This window comes from Rattus norvegicus, chromosome 15, assembly GCF_036323735.1.
Source record: "Rattus norvegicus strain BN/NHsdMcwi chromosome 15, GRCr8, whole genome shotgun sequence".
NCBI lineage: Eukaryota > Metazoa > Chordata > Mammalia > Rodentia > Muridae > Rattus > Rattus norvegicus.
The window spans coordinates 86,855,068-86,878,335 of NC_086033.1; the positions used below are offsets into that span (position 1 = coordinate 86,855,068).

The 23,268-nt window shown below is 40.2% G+C and overlaps 1 protein-coding gene across 4 annotated transcripts in view; it reads left to right on the top strand.

Annotated features, from left to right (window-relative positions):
• The window catches only part of Scel (sciellin), a 116,606-nt gene extending 100,473 nt beyond the window's left edge, over positions 1 to 16,133 (top strand). For 3 of the 4 annotated variants that reach the window (XM_006252428.5, XM_039093531.2, XM_039093532.2), the window contains 7 exons: positions 2,163 to 2,225; positions 5,549 to 5,641; positions 6,396 to 6,467; positions 8,725 to 8,799; positions 11,408 to 11,516; positions 13,735 to 13,837; positions 15,162 to 16,133. In XM_006252428.5, coding sequence (XP_006252490.1) covers positions 2,163 to 2,225; positions 5,549 to 5,641; positions 6,396 to 6,467; positions 8,725 to 8,799; positions 11,408 to 11,516; positions 13,735 to 13,837; positions 15,162 to 15,178 — 532 coding nt within the window. In that variant the 3' untranslated portion in view covers positions 15,179 to 16,133. The remainder of the gene's footprint in view (positions 1 to 2,162; positions 2,226 to 5,548; positions 5,642 to 6,395; positions 6,468 to 8,724; positions 8,800 to 11,407; positions 11,517 to 13,734; positions 13,838 to 15,161) is intronic. The other variant, NM_001108388.1, reaches the window with a different exon arrangement.
• Positions 16,134 to 23,268: the final 7,135 nt, after the last annotated feature.

Consider the following 23,268-nt stretch of genomic DNA (forward strand, 5'->3'; position numbering starts at 1 on the left):
AGTGTGGTTAGTGCTTCAGGGCACGCCTAGTGTTCATTCAGTGTGAGCTGAACGCTTTTAAAAATAATAGTCACAAACGGCAACCAACAGATTGGGAAAAGATCTTTACCAATCCTACAACAGATAGAGGCCTTATATCCAAAATACAAAGAACTCAAGAAGTTAGACTGCAGGGAGACAAATAACCCTATTAAAAATGGGGTTCAGAGCTAAACAAAGAATTCACAGCTGAGGATTGCCGAATGGCTGAGAAACACCTAAAGAAATGTTCAACATCTTTAGTCATAAGGGAAATGCAAATCAAAACAACCCTGAGATTTCACCTCACACCAGTGAGAATGGCTAAGATCAAAAACTCAGATGACAGCAGATGCTGGCGAGGATGTGGAGAAAGAGGAACACTCCTCCATTGTTGGTGGGATTGCAGACTGGTACAACCATTCTGGAAATCAGTCTGGAGGTTCCTCAGAAAATTGGACATTGAACTGCCTGAGGATCCAGCTATACTTCTCTTGGGCATATACCCAAAAGATGCCCCAAAATATAAAAAGACACATGCTCCACTATGTTCATCGCAGCCTTATTTATAATAGCCAGAAGCTGGAAAGAACCCAGATGCCCTTCAACAGAGGAATGGATACAGAAAATGTGGTACATCTTCACAATGGAATGTTACTCAGCTATCAAAAACAATGACTTTATGAAATTCGTAGGCAAATGGTTGGAACTGGAAAATATCCTGAGTGAGGTAACCCAATCACAGAAAAACACACATGGTATGCACTCATTGATAAGTGGCTATTAGCCCAAATGCTTGAATTACCCTAGATGCCTAGAACGAATGAAACTCAAGACGGATGATCAAATGTGAATGCTTCACTCCTTCTTTAAAAGGGGAACAAGAATACCCTTGGCAGGGAATAGAGAGGCAAAGATTAAAACAGAGACTGAAGGAACACCCATTCAGAGCCTGCCCCACATGTGGCCCATACATATACAGCCATCCAATTAGACAAGATGGATGAAGCAAAGAAGTGCAGACCGACAGGAGCCGGATGTAGATCGCTCCTGAGAGACACAGCCAGAATACAGCAAATACAGAGGCGAATGCCAGCAGCAAACCACTGAACTGAGAATAGGACCCCCGTTGAAGGAATCAGAGAAAGAACTGGAAGAGCTTGAAGGGGCTCGAGACCCCATATGTACAACAATGCCAAGCAACCAGAGCTTCCAGGGACTAAGCCACTACCTAAAGACTATACATGGACTGACCCTGGACTCTGACCTCATAGGTAGCAATGAATATCCTAGTAAGAGCACCAGTGGAAGGGGAAGCCCTGGGTCCTGCTAAGACTGAACCCCCAGTGAACTAGACTGTTGTGGGGAGGGCGGCAATGGGGGGAGAATGGGGAGGGGAACACCCATAAAGAAGGGGAGGGGGGAGGGATTAGGAGGATGTTTGCCCGGAAACCGGGAAAGGGAATAACACTCGAAATGTATATAAGAAATACTCAAGTTAATAAAAAAAAAAATAATAGTCACTTTACACCCGGATCACTGACTCCCCTCCCTGTCGCCACCCCTCTAAGTCCTTCCACCTATCCCCTTCTTCCCTTCTCCTCTGAGAGGGTGGGGTATCCCCCTCAGTATCCCCCAACCCTGACACAGCAAGTCTCTGAAGGGCAAGGTGTGCTCTCTCCCACTGAAGTCTAGTTGGGGGAATGGATACCCACAGCTTTAGGGATAGCCCCCGGCTCCAGTTGTTGGGAGACCCGTTGTTGGGGGACCCGGAGGCTCCCGCACATGGGTAGCAGATGTGCCGCTGAACCTTTTTAAGACCGGATTTCCCAAGCGTTCTAAAGAGTGATTTCTCTCTCACTTATAAAATCCGTGCTCATTTAGATGTTAGGAGAATCAAACCCAGGATTGCTAAGGAAGATTCTCTCTACCCTTCCAGCCACACATTCATATTTATCCACAAGCTTATAGTGTGAGTAGCTCAGTGTCCAACTTCCGGTCTCCTAAACACTGATAAACTACATGTCTAAGATGATGTACTGGTTTTTTATTCATTGTAATATTTTTTATTGTCTACAATTGTATTGTAAATATCCTACACAAATATACTGTGTTTTGTTTTTATTTATTTTTATTTTCATTAGAGACCAGGACCTAAAAGGTTTAACTGAAGTAAATTCTCGTGTGTCTGAAGATAAGAATGAAAGGTAAGAGTGACTGTAATTCGATTTCTTTCTTAGGAATTCCATCTATACCTGAGTAATTGCTTAGAAGATTTTTCCGGGGAGTTGAGTTGCTTTATGACTTTTAAATATACACACTGTCCAAATAAGCAAAATTCCAGCACCATACGCTTAATATCTAACACAGAAAAAATTAACAATGTTCTAATTGTGTTAGAATTTCTCATCCCTGTTGCTCAGGCCTGTTACTTGGTATAAAAGGTGTCATGAAAATTCAAAGCCCTTTACTTGGGTGGCGAGGGTTTATTTTTACTCCCTGTCGCCTGGTAGGTTTTCAGTAGTGAAGGAAGGACCTGGACTCACTTCCTTGGATAAAACCTGTTCAAAAGCACACACAGATGTCTCAGAGCTACCATGCAAAAGTCTCGTTTTGAAATTTCGTTGTAAAACAGAATATAAGGGCTTGGCATTAAGAATAATATTAGGTTATAAACTTTACCTCATTACTACACACAACTTAAGTTAGGGAGGAATTGTGTACACTTCTTCATGTGTAACAATACTCTTAGCCATGTATGAAGGCCTCAAAAAATACTCATTTCCTTTTTTTTTTTTTAACTTTCCCACTGTGCCTCTGCCTTTTTTTTAAGCTCCTGTGATTTTGTAAGAAATAATATTGTCGGTATTTTTGCAGAGGATGGACTGGCTAGGGAAAGACAAGCTGGCTCACTTTCCCCAAACTGTGTGGAAAACGCCCTTGAGTCTGACAGAGTTTGAGCTGCTCTGGTCCTCCGGATCATTTGTTCTTTCGTGTGACCCCATCAGAGTCTCTGTCTGAATGAGAGTGGGAAATGTTTAGTAGGATCTGAGGCTCCCAGAAACACACTCATGTGTGGGAATTGCGCAGGACTAACGCTTGACCAACCTCATTCAAACATTATTTAGAAGTGGTCAGTGTTATTAAAAACAATCTGAGAGGCTCAAAGCAGTTAAGAAACTTTCCATTTAAGTTGATTTAAGAGCGGTTCCATTTTTTGTCCTTGAAACGAGGTTTTGCAGGAAGGATTGGCTCAAGATTGGAGCTCTGATGTATGAATTTTAGAGAATGCAAATTCATTTGAGGATAATACTGTTTACATATTATTGACCACTCCTGTTTGCACATTTTACAAACTGATGATATTTAAGTTTTCATAGATAAAGACAATGCAAATGCATTCGAATACCACTCATAGCCTTCTTCTTTGAAGCTGTGCATTTCTTTTTTTTTATTGGATACTTTATTTACATTTCAAATGCTATCCCCTTTCTTGGTTTCCCCTCCGGAAACCCCCTATCCCATCACCCCTCCCCTTGCTTCTATGAGGGTGCTCCCCTACCCACCCGCCCACTCTCTCTCACCTCCCTGCCTTGGCATTCCCCTACACTGGGGGCATCAAACCTTCACAGGACCAAGGGCCTCTCCTCCCACGGATGCCCCACAAGACCATCCTCTGCTACACATGCAGCTGGAGTCATGGGTCCCTCCATGTGTAGCCTTTGGTTGGTGGTTTAGTCCCTGGGAACTCTGGGGGGGTCTGGTTGGTTGATATTGTTGTTCTTCCTATGAGTTGTAAATCCCTTCAGCTCCTTCAGATATTTTTCTAACTCCTCCATTGGGGACCCCATTTTCATTCTAATGATTGGCTTAGAGCATCTGCCTCTGTATTTGTCATGCTCCGGCAAAGCCTCTCAGGAGACAGCTATATCAAGCTCCTGGCTGGGTTTGGTGACTGTATGTGGGATGGATCCCCAGGTGGAAACTTCAGTCTCTGCTCCACACTTTGTCTCCGTATTTCCTCCTGCGAGTATGCATTTCTTAAGTTGAACTTTATAGTGTGTATCATGTCATTTGTGTAGAATTAATATTTACCTACTTACTGCTGCCAGAGTTTGAAACCAGAGTCTTATGAATTCTAAGGAAGCACTAAGTTTGATTATTCTTCAACAGTTCTAAGCTAGTTTATTTTTCTTGGGATGACATAGCCTAATAAAACCCATGAGAAAACCTGTGATAGTTTTGATCCCACCTTTTCACTATGTGCTATAACTTGAAAATTTACTCACAAACATCTCCATTAAAGCAAGATGCTCTTTAAAGATAAGCAAATGAAAAGTAACTTATTCTAGATATGTTCATTACAAGCACAAGTCCCCACAAACTTTCATTGACGTAGAAATGTGTACACGTGTTTAGAATCACATGAATGTGATAACTTTAAATGTATGATGTTATGGCCTGATACATTTAAAATCAATGCATCCCACATCTTCGTAAAGTCTTGAACAAAATGGAGAGAAAAGTCATGCTAGCCTCAATTCATAGCTTCATACTTGTAAATTTTAGTGTATATTTAGCCAAGGCTAATTTTTTTATAGTTTAAAATGTAAGGTACCTTCCTCTAATATTTTTATCTCATTAGTTTCATTTTTTGTGTGTGTCAGAGATGAGCCATTAATACATCTTCCTCTTTAAAAGTTATATGGGACAAGGTGGGAGAGATAGCTCAGTAGTTCATAGCATGTACTGTTCTTTCAGAGGACCAGAGTTCAAGTCCCAGCACCCACATAGGCTCACAACCGCCTATTATTCCAGCTCCCAAGTGATTCCTGTCTCTGGCTTCTGTGGGTGCAAGCACTCAAATGCACAAAGCCACCCACAGACAGTGTGTTTGAAAATAAGGCTTAAAGAACATCCGAACTGTAGGTTTCCATGTCTTTACTCTTGAAGCTTACCAACACAGAAGAGGAGAGAAATTGCTATAATTTTCACTATTTTTTTCATTGAGAGTTTCCTCCATTCCTTGGGAGAAATTGAATGTGTTTGTGCTCTGTTAAACAGGATGACATTTTTAGATCAGCAGAAATCTAGGTCAGACTTCTGCAGTCTTCAAAGTATTACCTTTCATTAAGGCAAAATGGGAAGTGAAACAGCTCAAACCAACCCTTGGGTCGTTCATTAAGGTGATGAATCCTTAGATATGTGCTACAAGGGAAGTTTTCTAAACAGCATCGCTGTTGTGGAAGCAATCGAGGAACCAATTTTCAGTGGATTTTCTCCTTGATGAAAATACACTCTGCCATGGCATTGAATAATATGGCTTTTGTCTGTAGATTATTTGTGAAAGTAAGACAGTGAGTTCTGCGGAGCCAGGGGAACCAGTAAAGACTATGTATTCTGTATGTAGCTGTGCAGAAACCAGGTAGAGGTAAAGAAACACTGTCCGCCAAGTAACATTTTAATAGAGCAAAAACACCTGTAAGTGATCTTGATTTTGAATGTCAAACACACACGTTTGCTCTTGCAGGGTAGATGGCCAAGCCAACGGAGTCACTAACAGTCTGCGCAAGGAATCCCCAAGAACATCAGTCTATTCTCATGAAACCAAAACCAGCCTCAGGTACAGATCGTTACAAAACCAATGACCACACTGTCCCTGCATTTGTTTATAAGTGAGCTAACCACATCTTTGATGCCTAGGACTTGCTATATGTAACTACCCTTATATCAGAGTGCTGAGTCAGCAGCTCATTGATTGCTGGAACAAATGTAGACAGATATGAAATGTAGTCCTTGCTTTAAAGTCTACAATTACACAGAATATGATTGTGACAGTGATGCTGACAACTTCTTTTAGAGATTTATTTATTTTATTTTGTATGCATGTTACGTACATGAGTCTATGTAGATGCACCACATATGTACTGGTGTCCAGAGTCCACAAATTATCAGATCCCCTGGAACTAGAATTACAGGTGATTGGGAACCACTATATGTGGGTGCTGGAAACTGAACCTGGGTCCCCTGCAAGAAGAAATGTTCTTACCCATTGAACTATTTCTCAAACTTGACAATATTCACATTCTTGAACTGGATCTGTCTGAGTATATAGCATTAAATCTGAGTTTTCAATAGTCAAAGTCCACTTTTAACTCAAGAGTTATTGGGGAACATGTATGGCATAGAAATAAACAGAGCATTAGGGAAACATACACTAACGTACAATACATGGATAGTTAAGATGGCCTTCATGCTCTCTGATATATCTCTCTATATATATTGTATTTATGTTACGTATACATGGAATATATAGTTTTGTTTTTATCATCCTCACAAGTAACATTTTAACACGAAGCTAAATGGTTTTATTGCAGCTCCAATTCTGGAACCAGGAATGCTGGGCCCAAGGACACTGTTGTTTACACAAGGACATATGTGGAGAACAGGTAACAGGAAAGTTTACTTCCTTTTATAGCCCTGAATGGTCTGTGCCACACAAGAGGTCCTACCATTTCCGGGTGTGGTCTTATAGAGAAGATAGAATTATTGTAAGTTCTACACATATAATATGTTGTTCCCAATAATTAGGGGGATGGGCAACTCATGGTTATTGTATGGACTCAAAAGTATTTAAGATAACTAATGAGTAAGTAATAGGATTATTAATCAAATGTTCTCACATAAAGTGTATGACTATTTGGTATAACAATTTTTTTGAGTGACCTTAATTCAGAGGCTTTATCTACTAGGTACTTCCAATCTGAAACAGAAAGTATATCTTTAGGTTGACATACCATGGCCTGATTTACAGAGTGCCAATGTCCCATGAAACTGTCTGCTTAGAACGATGGATATTGACCAAACTGTCCACAAAGGTCATGGATTCACAACATTTAGTTGTCAAGGAGTCAAAAAATGAGAACTGGCCTCATTATAGGGTAATAGAGTAGCAAAGCACACAAAGGTAGACATACATGACATAGACATACATGACATAGACATACATGACATAGACATACATGACATGTGTTAAATCCACATTAACAAAACCCAGAACAGCAGTTCAGGGAAATCTTCTGTGTGCATGACAGTTCCCACAGGCAACTCAATGCCTCTTTGGCTCAAATCATGTCTAACTTACACATCCAATTCCTAAAGTAACTTTTCTCCTAATTTCAATATCACGCTATAGTGGCTCCATGATAGTGATTCCTACTATATTTTAATTAAACTAAAAAATAAAGTATTTAAGAGAAAAATTAAATCAATAAGTAGTTATTGAATCTGAAAGAAACTGACACATAGATAAACAGCATGGGAGTGGGAGTAAAGTCAAGAAATAGAATGTTGGCAAGCGGGATACAAGGAACAAGCGTTTATACTTACATATCACTCTCTTTTCACATGTTGGTAACCCTGTGGGGCAGCACATCCATACATTTTCCTGTCTGAAGAAGTGTCTCATTGAAACAAAGGCCACCAACCGTGATGTCAACCTTTAAGAAACCGTTAATTTCTAGAATTAAGCGTAGTCTACTAAACACTATTTCCAGATTTTTTACTTATTAAATAGTTGACTTAAAATCATTGACTAAACCATATTTGAATTATTTAACCATGTTGACTATGGTTTACTTTTATAGACTACTGTATATATAGAACATTTGTGTATGTGTATACAGGCAGCAACTCTCACATATGGTTTCTGGGTTGGCTTCAACAGTATCACATCAGAACTGTCACAACTGAAACTTACTTGGCCCCAACCTATACCAAAAGAACCAGAAACTCTGCCACTGGGGTTCTGGCTATCTCTATTCTAACACACTCAACATGTTTTTGATGCAAATGTGTGTTTGAAAGCTGTGACTATAAGAGATAATATTGTATCATGCCATACCAATAATCTGTAGGGTAGAATATTCTGCAAAGATAGATTTGCAATTGTTAGTTAATCTAACGTGACTGTGTTGGCCCTCAAATATCTCCAGCTTTCTTAAAATCTACACTGACAGGACAGTTATAGTGTGAAGTCTCTGGAGTTAGGTTCAGGACTGAGTTATTGTTTGCCATTGACTAACCTGATAGCCTTGGCAAGGTACTCAAGTGTGTGCGCACACGTGTGCACGTGTGTGGGTGCGCTGGAATTTTATTCATGTAGTGCTGAGAATTGAATTTAGGGCTTTACACATATCAAGCAAATTCTTTACCACTGAACTGTCTCTCCAGCCCTCCTATTTAGTGCTCGTTTTGAGACAGGGTCTTGCTAGTTTGTCCAGGTTGGCTTTGGGCACACTCTGTAGTCTAGGCAGACCTTGAACTTGTGATTTTCCTGACACATCCTCCAAAGCAGTGGGCTTGCAGGCCTGTGCGTCTAGACCAGCAGGCTTTGCTTTAGTAACTAAGTGAGGTACAAGTGCGGATCATGAGAAATGATGGCGTCCCTATTGCTTTTACTCAGACTCTGTCTCGGCCTGTTCTGTCCCCTGTGGTGACACGTTGACTTGCTGGGGCTTCTGTGTCATCACTTCTACAGATAAAAAAAATTGAAGGAGTAAGGATACCATCTGGGTTTGTGGTATTAAAAATAATATAATAATAGTGTATAAGGGAATATGTGTTTTCTTAGCTGTGAGGAGGTAATTATATCAATAGAGAAAAAAATGTTATGATTCTCACGTGTCCCTCTATGTCCATTTTTAGTAAATCACCAAAGGATGGATATCAGGAAAATATCTCAGGAAAATATATACAAACTGTTTATTCAACTTCAGATAGGTGAGTATGCTTGTAACTCCAATTTAGACATAAAGTGGATACACAGACACACACGCACACACACACACGCACACACACATGTATACACACACACACGCACACACACTTTAATGTGATCAAACATGTATGCGTATTTCTCTTTTCTTCCTTTTTTTGGTGATGGTTTTATTTGGTAGACAGGTAGGAAACTGTTAGGAGTAGACACAAAGGGATCAGCACACAGTTCTCTATTTGGAAACCTGCTTCCTAGCTGCTGTCTGGGTTTTGTGTATGCTATTATAGAAGACCTTTCCGTGCCCCCCCAACTGCTTCCTTGGCCAGCCCTTTTTCTCTCTGGAGTCCCTGGCTTGCAACATTGTGATAAACACCTATGCTTTGTTGCTTCCCTAGACTGCCCTGAACCCTTCCCTCTCATGGTTTTCCCAAAGGTGCATGGATTTACCGGCCCAACACATTCTAGACTCAACTCAGTTCCTAGAAGGATTAGGAAGAGCATATATCTTTGTGGAGATCTGGTCCCTTCCCAGACCTTTTCGTCTAGTGCCCCTCCTCATTGTTTCAGGTTCATGGGGCCCTCAAGTAATCGTCAGGAGGGCTTGCCCATCTCCAGGGAAGTAAGCAATCCCCAACTTCTAGAAACAGGCTGTTCTTCCACTGCTATGGTTTCTAGCAGGGTCTGCAAACGTGACTGTCAGGAGTCAGGACCTACCTCCTTCTTAAGTGTAGCTTCAGCTCCTAGTGCAGTGCTTAGCATCTCACAGGCACCCAGCAAATGATACTTGAAAGCATGAACTCCCGTCGAACTTGCTAAGAGAAATACAGTTAGAGCTGTCATTTGTCTCATGGCATTCCATGTCCCTGGCTTTTCCAGTGCAAAGAGCATCTCATGGGAAGGGGACACTTCTTCCTTGCTTGTATTTCTGGCCCTTTGTCAGTGCTTGCAGAATACAGTGATGATGTAGAAATGCTATTCTCTGCGCTTCTGGTCTTAAATGAGAGGTTTCGTTATATACATCTACACATATGAATATGCATACACACACGTACACGTGCACACACTCATGCATACAAACATATGGACAATATAAGGGGAAATATTTGCCAGGCATATATGATGTATAGGTAATTGTAGAATAAATTAAATGATATATATATATATCACTATGCAATTTGCGTGCGCGCACACACACATGTATATATACGCTAATCACTGTGTAATTTACATAGATTTAAACCTCTATATACCTATATGTGCTTATGTAGTGACTAGGATGATGTAATTAGAATAGCTGAGAGCATCAAAGCATGCAAGCTTTATCTACTCTTTTTTTTTTATTAACTTGAGTATTTCTTATTTACATTTCGAGTGTTATTCCCTTTCCCGGTTTCCGGGCAAACATCCCCCTAATCCCTCCCCCTCCCCTTCTTTATGGGTGTTCCCCTCCCCATCCTCCCCCCATTGCCGCCCTCCCCCCAACAATCTAGTTCACTGGGGGTTCAGTCTTAGCAGGACCCAGGGCTTCCCCTTCCACTGGTGCTCTTACTAGGATATTCATTGCTTTATCTACTCTTAAGGCCTTTCCTCTATGCTCTCTCTTCCCCCAACTCCCTTTGCTCTGCTTGTCCCTAACTGGGTGGTAGAAAAGCAGTGCCTGGGCAAGCCTAGATCTCTCCAGCTCTGAGACCCAACGCTGCATCACACTGTTCAGATCTACTCGCTGGATGCGTGCGAGCAGCAGCTCACTTGCTGTTCTGCGTCCCTGTTTGCTTTTCTACAAAGTGACATGCATATCGAAATCCTGGCTCCTCAGGATGAACTGAGTTTTTATAGTAAAGCCCCTGGACCCATCACACGGTACATGAGTATGTTGTATATGTGTATTGTTTACATGCATAGCCAGAGTCATCCAAACAGTTCTCTGAGTGGCATGATAATACAGGGATGCAGATCACAACAAAACTTATGTACGCATTTACTGTGTAAGTATTACCCATTTTCATTTCATTATCCTTCCATGTATGCTACTCTGGAAACTTTGGTCCTTCATGCTAATAGTACCTCCAAAGCAGTAGAATCCACCGGGATCTGTTTAAGACAATTATAAGACCTTTCCAAAGGAAAGGGGTCTTTAGTTGAGGTGCTGGCATGATTTAAAATTTTTGACTCTGCTAATCATGTCTATAGGTCATTCATTGTTGATTAAGTTTCTAAAGTAAGAAAGGAATATATGTCAAGGATATTGGTTATTGCAATGCATAAAGAGATATGTGTAAAATCATTAAAATGTTCTTCTAGCTTCAAGAAATGCTCCTGGTCTAGTTCAACTGGGAAACTGAGCATCTTTTTCTGCCCACATATGCTCGATTGTTGGTAAATTAATAACATTTATTAACATTATTAATAAGGCTCTTCCTGCGACTTGTTTCCTTGACATTGTTCCAGAATTGACCCTATTATGAGGATGAGGAAAAGGCATGTCTTGTGGTGTTGGGATGACTCCTAAAGGTCCATCGGGATCAACACGCTCTCATGTGACTTCAGAGGAGACACACCTGTCCCTACAAGATGGCAAATTCTAAACGGTCTTTAATTCTATTGTCACCACAGGTCTGTCATTGAAAGAGACATGTGCACTTACTGCCGCAAGCCCTTGGGGGTAGAAACCAAAATGATTTTAGATGAATTACAGATCTGCTGCCACTCCACCTGCTTTAAGGTAAACACGTGCTCATTTCGTGTCACCAGGTGTTAGGAAGGAAGGTTGCAGGACAAGAAAAATGCATCTGTCGAATTGCTTAGAATGAAGCCAAAGCTTTAAACACTCTGTAATCCACACCGATAACACTCTACTTGAGTTTCCTACGTGTTCTGCAGCTTCGCCCTCTAAGGGCCATAGTTACTCTCTTGGCTTTAGGCTTGGAATGTGTTCCTTGCACATCTCTTAGGAGACTTAAGTCTGTGGAAGAGATAAACATTTATCATTCTTAAGTCTCTATAATATTTTAATAAACAGTGCATTGCATCATGTATGTAATGAAGTCATATACAGACAGTCGACTGTTGAGCATAAAGCTAGCAGCTCTCTTGTCATGAGGTCAGGCCTTCATGATGGACTTTTAAGCTCAGTCTGCTGGTGAGACCATGATCAACTGTGGCTGAACGAGCAGAAATGTCCAATAGCGAACAGTTCCAAGTTTCATTTCGCTCAGCTCCTTCTTCTCACCTCGGGTGTGTGTCATGTCTGTCCACGTATGTCTCAGTGTGGTTGCTCTGCTCTGGGTGTCTGAAGATCTCAGCTTTGCCTCTGCCCTTCAGTAAGGTGGCCAGTGGATTTGGGTAATCAAATGACATCGGCCTTGGTTCCCTTACCTAGAAAATAGATCGTTGACCAGGTTGTGGTTCTCAACACTGGTTGCAAGATATAATCATAAAGACTGATTAAGGGGGAAAAAAGCCTTAGAATACTCGGACAAAAAATTTAAGATTTCAGAGATTATTTTTGGACATTGCTTGTTTTAGAGGCTCCTTAGATTTATCTTATACACATCCAATTTGAAAAGCACTTGCCTAAATTCTTTCTAGTGGTCATATTCTGTGTTCGATGCAAATTATTTATTTTAGCCAAACAGATGTACTACTGTGTCCATTGGTTGCTTATCCACCAATTACCTAGTGATTAAAAATGTGGCGCAGTGTTTTAATATAGAATCATATATCCAGGCTGGCAGGATGGCAGGATGGCAGGATACAGGATTGACTGTATCACCTGTAGTCAATCTGATGACCTAAGCGTGATCCTTACAAGCTGCATCCTTGAAGGAAAAATGAATTGCCACAAGTCATTTGCTGACTGACTGTCTCTTGAGTCTCACAGCACATGTGCATCCAAGAAAGAAAGAAAGAAAGAAAGAAAGAAAGAAAGAAAGAAAGGAAGGAAGAAAGAAAGAAAGAAAGAAAGAAAGAAAGAAAGGGAGGAAGGAAGGAAGGAAGGAAGGAAGGAAGTGAAACCCCAATATAGGATTATAACAGTATAATCTGGGGTTGGGGATTTAGTTCAGTGGTAGAGCGCTTGCCTAGCAAGCACAAGGCCCTGGGTTCGGTCCCCAGCTCCGAAAAAAAAGAAAAGAAAAAAAAAAGTATAATCTGAAAATAAAGCAATTGTTTGATTATAAGATGAAAGTCTTTCTAGTTGCAAAATATACTCTATTAAATAAAAGTACGTACTTTTAAAATTTTAAATTAATATGCCTAACTTTTCTAAAATGGAAATTCTCCTGGTTACTGCTTTTGGTAAGTAGGAATAATTTTTATTTATTGTATTTTATGTGATTCATTTCCATTTAAAGTGTTAGAGACTATAGCAGACAAAAACATTCCTTTTGCTCAGAGAAGAAGACAGTGTAACAGAGAACCCCTTAAACTAGTTTAAATGTTTAATAAAAGAATTAAAGACAATTTGCTTTAGTGGTTCATCTTGAAAAACCAACCGGTATTTTTAAATCCTGCCAATCAGCAGCCATGTCTAAGAAAAATGGAGGCCGACCTTTCCCTGCTTCTGTAACTGGTACAACTCATAACACCCCTCCCTGTCCCTGTGTGATCATCAGTTTGTTTGGTTCAGCAGGTTGTTGTGCCTGAGTCCCACAGCTCTCCCTCGTGGAAGCAAAGGATAAACTCAAATCTGTCGTTTTGTTTGAGACTTTGGATGTTTATCTTGTCCTTGACATAGCCAATCTGTGAAACACTCTGTCCGCTCCTTTGTGAGTTGCGTAGAAACCCTCACTGGTAAAGACTCCCTGGCCTAGACCTGCATGTAGCAGGAAGCTGTAGAAAGTTCTAAGAAGGGTGGTCTCGGAACTGAAAGGTTTTTCTGTCCTTACTCCCTTGAGGCTACATTCTCAGTCTGTAATATAAACTTGTGTTGCTTTCCTTAGTGTGAAATCTGCAAACGGCCTCTGGAAAACTTACAAGCAGGAGACAGTATTTGGATTTACAGACAGACAATACACTGTGAGCCTTGCTACTCTAAAGTGATGGGTAAGTGTTGGGCTATGAGCAGCAATCATCCTAACACTGGCAGCTATGTAGTATTGCTAAATATGAAGTATTTCAATAAAATCCAACCCTTTATTAACTACAGCTAATGAGAAAGTAAGCAACAGATAATTAAAACTGTGGTAGTCTTTTGTTTAATGATACAAATTCGTCAATATTTGTACTGTTTTTTTTGTATCAGTTAGAAAGCAGTGTAAACAAAAGGAGCACTTAATTTATAAAAATTTTCCAGTTTGTGAAACAAATATTTTTCTGATTATATGGTTATTTAAGTTGAATCGTTTCTGTGGATGCCCTTTTGTGAAAATACATTTAAATATAGTCATAATTACCTTTAGTCATATCAATGCCTTTTAATGATACTTTACCTGAAATGTTAATTTTTATGTTAAATATAGTATTTTTAAAAACATTACACGACCAAATGTTACTACAGCTTAGACTCTTAGTAAGGAGAAAGCAAGATGTTCTGGGTATGCATTTTCGACTAAGCATGAGAAATTTCAGTGCTGATCTAAAACACATGCAGAATATGTCTGGAAAATAAAATATTTTAAAATGTAATTGACTGTTACAAGAGAATACATTCAATTCATTTCTAGAGTGGGCAATATGTAGAACAAGAGAAACAAATTGCTATTGAAGGGATGGTCCAGAGTCTCAGTGTTTAGAGGGCCTTTATTCCTGTCAGTGTTGGTGTAGTGGATGGAATTGGGATTCCTCCACAGGATCAAAAGCACAGAAGCTAATGACAAACTCATGAGCTTAATGGGCTACTGGGAGGCTACATCTGGAAAAATATGCGGAATCCCCAGTCCATCGGGCTTCAGAACCAATTACAAGAATAAGCCTAATTATATTTGTACTTCGCCTCCTTCTCTGCTTTCCCCAGATTGTTTCTCACATCCACTCTTCTTGCTGATTTTGCAGCCCTAACCAATCTAATATTCCACCTGACCACATAGGGTCCTTCCAAACTTTCACCCCAGAGAATCCCTAACATGATGTCCGGGGTGTGCTTCGCAAAGACTCACAAGTCTGCGTGTCTTCCTCTCTGTGCCCTCCACAGTAATACATTTTAAAAAAATCACATTCACAAAGCTGTGGCTCTAACTAGTTATGCACACCCAGTGTGTGACGCTTCATATTTGACGGAAGTCAGAGTGAAGAATTTAGGACTAGACGGAATGATGGGGTGCTTAATTCAGCTCTATCCCCTGGGAGAGTGATGTGTTCTTTCATAATTTTAATCGTGAGTTTGTTTTCGTATTGATTTACGTGACTAATGTTATTTCCGAATTTTCAGCGAAGTGGATTCAATAATGCTGACATGGAGAAGCGAAGACAAACACCTTCACTGAGGAATTTAAAGCTACATTTTAAGAATATGTAATCTCAAAATATTTACACTGAGCATCAGCTCTTGTTTCAAAATAACAATTCTGTTGTTGAACAAATAATCTAATGACTTTGAAGAAGGTCACATGTGTGAAAAGAACCATCTGGCATCTGGCAAGGTTAAGTGATTAAAAAAAAATCTACATAGTTCTAGTTACCTAAGTCAATGGCCGTGAGCATTCTCAACCCTCAGCGGGTCATCCGTGCTCCACATTTGGCTGCCCATCCTGGTTTGCATTATAACCGAGTTCCTCATCTTCTTGCCTATAGCCTCCTAATAATTTGTATCAGTATTATTGACACCCTGACAAATAGGCTGATAGAAGTAAGATATACTTCTTTTTCTACAAAAGAAAATGCACATAGAAATCTTCTTATAAAAATTTGCTTCAAGATGTCATTGTTCCAAGTCGTTTGAACCTTAGGAAATCACTTCAAGCTTCCAGGCTTTCTGTGACATTATCTGTGACACCATAGATCTTCGACAACTGATTTCTAAGTCCCCCCCCCCCCATTGCTTTTCCTATCCTCCAAATCTAAAAGAAACTTGAGTTTCCTATTTAGAAACTTGCTGGTATATTTGTTAGCTATATTGGAAAAATATAAATAATTTCATCTAAGTGTCATCCTTCAATTTATCCCAGGCATAGCTTTTGAGAACTATTCTTACAACTGAAATAAATAGCTCTATGGGTGATAGGTAAAATCAGATAATGTGTAATTTGTTAAATTTTATTTGCATGTGTTTCAAAATCTGGGTGATCAAATAATCTGAGAAGTGATAGCTATGTATTACAAACATGTTATGTATGTTCGTGTTATAAACAGCCTATGTTTACAGAAGGCTCACCACAATAAAATGAACTGTCAATTTCTGCAATGTTTGCATATCATTCATTAGCACTGATTTTTGTCAATTATCCTGAGCACAAGTTGTATTCTGCTCCGAGAGTAAACTTATTTTTTTTAGCTGCCTAAAATATAACTTTTATTTTGAAAGAATTCTTTTGTTAAGAAGTTGGAAATTCAACAATCATACAAGAAATAATTAATAACAATTGCTAACATAAAAAAAGTTGAACATGTAAAGCATGTAATAGTCCCATAGCAACTATTTCTTGAAGGAAGACTGACTAGGTTGGGCTGGGACATAGAATTCCTGGGCACTTGTAAGCAGTTGTGAGCAAACAAACTAGGGAAATTAAATATGACTGCATGATTAGCAAAGTGATAAATTTAAATAATTATTCTCCTGTGTAATAATTTTATGCATCTGTTCCTCTTAGACTCTGGTCCACAAAGTGTTAAACACAAAGTGCTTATCAAAATTCAGCAGTGTATAATTGTCCTGTGGGGAGGGAGCCAGCAAAAAAAAACAATTAATAATAATTTGATATTCATTAATTCACACTTGATGAGAAGCAGTGGTAATTGAGCCATATGTTTTATTGTTCTTTTATTATATGCTATCAGAGTGGATCAAAAGAAATAATTTTCTTAGAGTTGAAATTGACGGCAGAAAGCAAGGATTAAATCACCCTCCTCTATCGTATAAAATACATTAACATTTCAATGCCTTGGTAGTAATTAAAAATCATCTGAATATCATTTAAAAATATAAAACTCTGAAGAGAATACATTTCTCACTTTTTCTGTAGCAGTTTTATGGACACTTTTTGCACAATAATGTATCAAACCAAGCCAAAAGCTGTTGGAGAAACAAAGTATACACATTATCAGAGAGACAAAGGTTTCTGATTCACTAAGACGACTCCATTATGACGGAGGATTTTCTCTCTGTCTGCATGACAGACTCTTTTAAAAAAAAATTTGGAAGCTTTTGCTATTTTTACCATCAAATAATCGTGATATGACTGGCATCCTGCTCCTGAACAAGATTACCAAATCACCAATACCAGGTCCTGAATTCTGATGTAAATTTGTAAAAATCTCCTCATAAGAGATGTAATAGTTCTATCAAGGCAGCTTTCTTTGTGTGTGCATGCATGATGTGTGTGCAGGTGCACATGTGTGTATATGTGTGTGGAGTCAGAGGTGGTTGACTTGGGATGTCTCCAAGTGACTTGCTCCAGTGACTTTCCTCCTCTTTGAGTCACGATCTTTCAGTGAACCGGGAGCTTCCTGGTTCTTCTTAACTATCCAGCCACCTTCAGGGGTGGTCCCATCTCTGCTTCCTCAGCACAGACTTTACAAACATAAACACCATGCCTCCATTTCATGCGAGGTGCTGGGTACCACACTTGGATTCTCATTTCTGTGTGGTGAACCCTACCATCGCCCAACCATTCCACCATCAAATCTAAACTGACAAAGCCATGCGCTCAAACCCACAACAGGGAAGCAAAGTAAAAGAAATCCATTACTTCCGAAACAGAATTTGTTAACAGAGCATGCACTTTTAAAGGCAGGTCAAGAAAGAAGAACTGATTCAGGAGGGATATATCCTCAGCTGTTTGACTACATTTGCTCATTGGACCTGAGTGACAAGGTGGTCCAGCTCCCACTGCTGGGGCCTCACTGATTTGCTTACTGGAAAGTTGTGAGCATTTGGAACAATGGCCAGTTCAGCTGGATTCAGAGCTCCAAAACAAATGAATAATCTATATCATGACAAGCTATCGGGGTTGGGGATTTAGCTCAGTGGCCTAGCAAGTGCAAGGCCCTGGATTTGATCCTCAGCTCTGGGGAAAAGGAAAAGGACAAGCTACCAATGAGACTGACTCGTAGTTGCCAGTGGAATTATTTTGTTTTGGCGCAATGTAAATATTTGCACAGTTTAAGAGTTTTACCTATTTCCTAGGTATTTCCTTAGAGGTACCCATAAATATCATTCTTAAATTGGTAGGCTACTTTCCTCCTGTCTTGATTCCTTCTTGTTTAACATGCAGACTTAGAATGTTGGCTCTCTAATGTACCAGGAGTTCAAGCATTGCAGACATTATGAGTTTGTTTCTCCTGCTCTCCTTATTTGCATATGATCTATCTTGTGACACCCCCGTGGTCCACCGAATGTTTTATTTGTACTTAGAATTTTATTTGAATTCTTCACAATGCAAAAGTTGGTCACCAGCTATGGTTGCGTCACAGGTATGCAATGCCAGCACTTGTGCAACTGGGCAGGAGGCTGTCAAATTTAAAGACAGCCGGGGGTGACATAGTAAGACCCTTTTTCAAAGGAGAAGCAATAGAGCAGGCATGATTCCTTGGATCTTTGACCCGAGGTCTGGTGTGGCTTCTGAGAAATGGCTCTGGAGTAGTAAAGTGCACAAGGCAAGGAACAGGTTTACACTTTTCAATGTGTAAAAAAGAATCCATGGTTTATAATCTATCACTGCTCATTCACTCAGTTACTAAACAACTCTGACCTTTTCCTTGACAGTCTGTATTGTGTGATATTTCTCAGGGAGACATGAACAAACATTTATTCTCCCTGGCTCTAATTCCTAGGGTTAAATCTGGGCGTGTAACAACCTTAACAAGTTAGGATCACTTACTTGGCTCATTGAAGACAGAAGGAATGGCAACGTGAAGTTACTTAAACAATGTGGCTCTACTGGAAAGAGTAATGGGCAGAGATATCTAGTAACCTCCTCTCCTAGTCCATCTTCCCCCAGTCCACACTAACAAGGAGTTCAGAGAGTGTAAGCACTGTGTGAAAGCTCTTCCCCAACAGCAAATTATGCTTCTGGCTGGCCTCAGGCATTAGCATTTTTGGAGATTCCAATTTCCTGGGGACCATTGTTTCAATAATCTGAAAGGCAAACAGAGGGACACAGGTGTCTCTCTTTTTTTTCCCTCCATCTTTATTAAATTGGGTATTTCTTGTTTACATTTCAATTGTTATTCCCTATCAAGCAGTATTACAGAGCAATAGTGATAAAAACTGCGTGGTATTGGTACAGAGACAGACAGATAGACCAATGGAATAGAATTGAAGACCCAGAAACGAACCCACACACCTATGGTCACTTGATTTTTGACAAAGGAGCCAAAACCATCCAATGGAAAAAAGATAGCATTTTTAGCAAATGGTGCTGGTTCAACTGGAGGGCAACATGTAGAAGAATGCAGATCGATCCATGCTTATCACCCTGTACAAAGCTTAGGTCCATGTGGATCAAGGACCTCCACATCAAACCAGATACACTCAAACTAATAGAAGAAAAAGTACCTCTCTTTTACAACCCTAGGCACAGCTAGTCCCACATAGATCAAGCTGGGCGAACCAACAGGAATTTTGGATACATTGAGTTTGAGCAACTCAATGACCGGTGTGTCACTGAGAAGCCCAGCCAGTGTGGACGATTGTCTCCTAGGGTTCCCTGCAGGACTTGCTCAGCTGACTGGGAAGCCTCTGTCCCTGACATTGTTTATTGTTTGTAGAACCTTGGAGAGGCCTCTGGTGACTCCTGTAACTTTCTGAGTGTAGCTGTGTCCCGTGTCTCCCTACCCCCATCTCAGTTTTATTTGGAGGAAATAGTTACTCATTGGCCTCCCTGATGAACAAAACAGTACTCACCATTCCTGATATCTCTAAAGGGAACTTAGGTTCTACAGGAAGAAAGGAAGTGGAAGAGAAATTTGAAAGAGAGTTAAAAAAAAACCACATAGTAATAAACCCACTCAGGAAATGAAGCATGCCACCTGAGTACATGGGGTGGTTTTGGACATAATTTGTCAAGAGGGGGAGAAGCAACTTAGAAATAAGACTTTTTTGGATTTGGCAATAAACAGATCACATTCTAAGTAAGCCTAACTTTGCTTCTTTTCAACACCACGAGACAGAAATTCAAATGCTGAAAGACAGGAAGTCAAATGATTCTGAACTTTCTGTTAGTCCCTATGTAAAACAATCTTCAGATATGACTCAGACCAGCTTTCTGTGTTCTGCTACGTGACTAAACTAAGGATGAAGTTTCTCGCTAGGCAGAGGAGCCCACAAAGCCAAGTGGGAGGAACTGATAGGTGAGTGTGATTCCGACAGAGGAGCCCCCAGCGAGTTTGAGTGGCAGCCAGGTGATTGGCTATTACGGCCTGTACCCCACCTGCAATGGAAACAAAGGACAACGAGGTGTTGCCTCAACTCATTTGAGGCACAAGCATCATGAGGCATCTAAGACAATAAAGCAACATTGTATCTAATCAAGGAGAGACGCCCCTGGAGTTTTATCAACCGCACTTGTTCCTTTTGTTGCAATGGGAAATCAAAACTTGGAAAAGAAACATCTAGAATTTGGTATACCTCTTTTGACAATCACCGTTTATTATTTTTGTTCCCCAAGAGAAATGGGAAAACTCTACGGCCGGGGTCTTTCTTGCCCTCACTGACAAACCAGAATTAAGATTCCCCTTTGTAAAGTACCCAAGCCAACACATCCAGGGTAACCTTTGGTGTAACTCCACAGAGGAAAGATTGCCAGGAACCTGGGATTAGTGAGCATGGAAAGATGGGGTTGAAGAAGTAGGCCAGACACAGATCATGGTTCCCCGCTAATGAGTTCTTGAAATATGCCCTAAGTTTCAGGTTATATTAAATACAATTTACAGTTTTGGCCATTGCTTTGGCCTAAGCTTGGGTCAACACAACGAACCCAAATAGAATTACACTTGCTGAGTTTCCATGCTACCATGCTGAAACTAAAGTATTCAATTGATTTGTAATAAAAACAGGAGATAACAGACAAGTGAGGTCATCTTCAGACAGCATACTATGGTGGTCCTATGGAGGTCCTTTCTGCTTTAGAGGTCACAAAGAATGCAATTTTGAAGCAGCATGATTCATTTTGTACTATGCTTTTGCCCTTTAAGCCCTTTCTGCTTCCAAAGCTAATCTCTGATCACTTCATAGGACACTCCTCCTTTTGATAGGAAAAGGCATGGGCGGTTCCTATAGTCACAAATAATATTAATAAAATCTTTTAAATGTGTTGTAATGTTGTGTTTTGATATTACATTTATACCTTCCCAGCTTGTGCCATTGAAATGTTAATTGCATTTGGGAACAGGCTTCTACCATGCCGAGACAAGTATGGCCAACTGTCTCATGTTCACACATTTTACAAATGTTCAGAGACTGACTCGTTGACCTAAATGTGAAAATGGAAAACTGTAAAGCTGGTAGAAGAGCCAGGCGAGGTGGCACCACCTTTAATCCCAGCGCTCGGTAGGCAGAAGCAGAGAGATCTCTGAGTTTACTGGTTTGTAAAGGGAATCCAGGTCAGCTGGGGCGCTGTTACACAGAGAAGCCCTAACTCAAAAGCTGAAAAACAAAACAAAACAAAACAAACAAAAAACCCACCACCACCACCACCACCACCACCAACAACAACAACAACAACAAACTTGTAGGAAAAAACCCAGACTCTCTGAATCTTGGTGAGGTTTTAGATAGGATACTAAGAAGCATTATTTATAGAACAAAATTTTAATGACGTGGGAACAATTAAAATAAAAAAAACTTCTGCTGCGTGTAGAGAAACTGTTAAGAGAACAAAAAGATAAGACACAGACAGTGAGAAAATATTTTCAAAACATTGCTCTCAAGGAACTTGTCCGCAATGTGCTCAAGCGGCTCTTAAAACACAACAATAAAGTGAGGAACATCTCCATTAGGGATGGACAAAGGATCCACACAGACATTTCTCAGAGGATACGTAAATGGCACAGGGCATATGAAGGTCGCTTGGCAAGGTTTGTCCTTAGGGAAGTGCATGTCAAGCATCAAGAGCCACCACAGCCGCTAGCACACAAGGCTAGAACACACAAGCTGTCCCATCGACATGGTGCGTTTGCCGCAACTGAGGGGCCTGTGAAGAACTCGCGTCTGCATGGCTTTGGATCTCCTCGTATCTTCTTTCTGCTACAGCAGCCCAGCCTCGGACTCCATCACTTTTCCTCCTCATGCCTCCCTCAGTTCTTGCTTGGGATGGTTTCTCAGGCTCTGCTGGCTTTCACGGCCATGTTACTCAGAGATTTTCCTCCCCCGATGCTTTTATCCTGTGGTTGTGGGTACTGAGGGGAATTATGAGAACATCATACTGAGAGTGAGTGATTCTGTATTAACTCTAATTCTCTGGTGAAGGTAGCTTTTTTTAGGTTCCCTCTCTTGTCGTCAAGTACTTCTTATTTTCTCTCTTTCCCTGCAAAACTCACTTACTTTATTTTATTTTTTATTTTTATATTTTTTCACATTTCTATTCAAGTGTAAGGGTGCATGTATGTGCATGTGTGCACATGCGCATATGCCATGGTGTACATGTGGAGGTCAGAAGAAACTTGAAGGACTTCGTTTTCTTCTAACGGGACCCATGGACTGGCGTCAGATACTCTGTGTACAGCATCGTCTGTGTGCACACTCACACATTTATTTGAGTACGTCTCTATTTTATGGTACTGTAAGAGGCTTCAGGCTCATGTAACAGTTTGCCACATTCCAAGAAACAAGAATAGAGCTTACCTCTTTAAATGTTTATTTACCGGTTCTTCAGATTGCCAGCCTATAATTATATTATATCATAATTAATATTATATTTTAATATTTAATTATATTACATTTCCTCAGTCTTCGTATATTAATATTATATTATTTTAATATATTAACATTATATTACATATTATATTTAATACTATATTTTGATATTTAATTATATTTCCTCAGTCTCTGCTGTATAACCAGCTAGCCAAGCCTGCCTTTTAGGATTTCATTTGAGGTTACCTGACTTCAGGCATCAGTGTTTATAGACATTATGGCTTTACTAAGTGTCTATAACAAAGAACACTATCGCCACCTCCAGCCGGGAGTTCTTTTCTGTCATCGATTCTCACTGTCAAATAAAAGTAGGTTTTGTACACAGAACTGTTCAGAGCGTACGTGTTGCTGCTGCGTCAGGTTCTCAGGCTCTGTGATCAAGGCTGACTCAGCAGCTTCACGCTGGCCAGTGACTGAGAAAGAGAAAGGAAGCGCCATCACCATATTCATGACTGTCACTCAACGC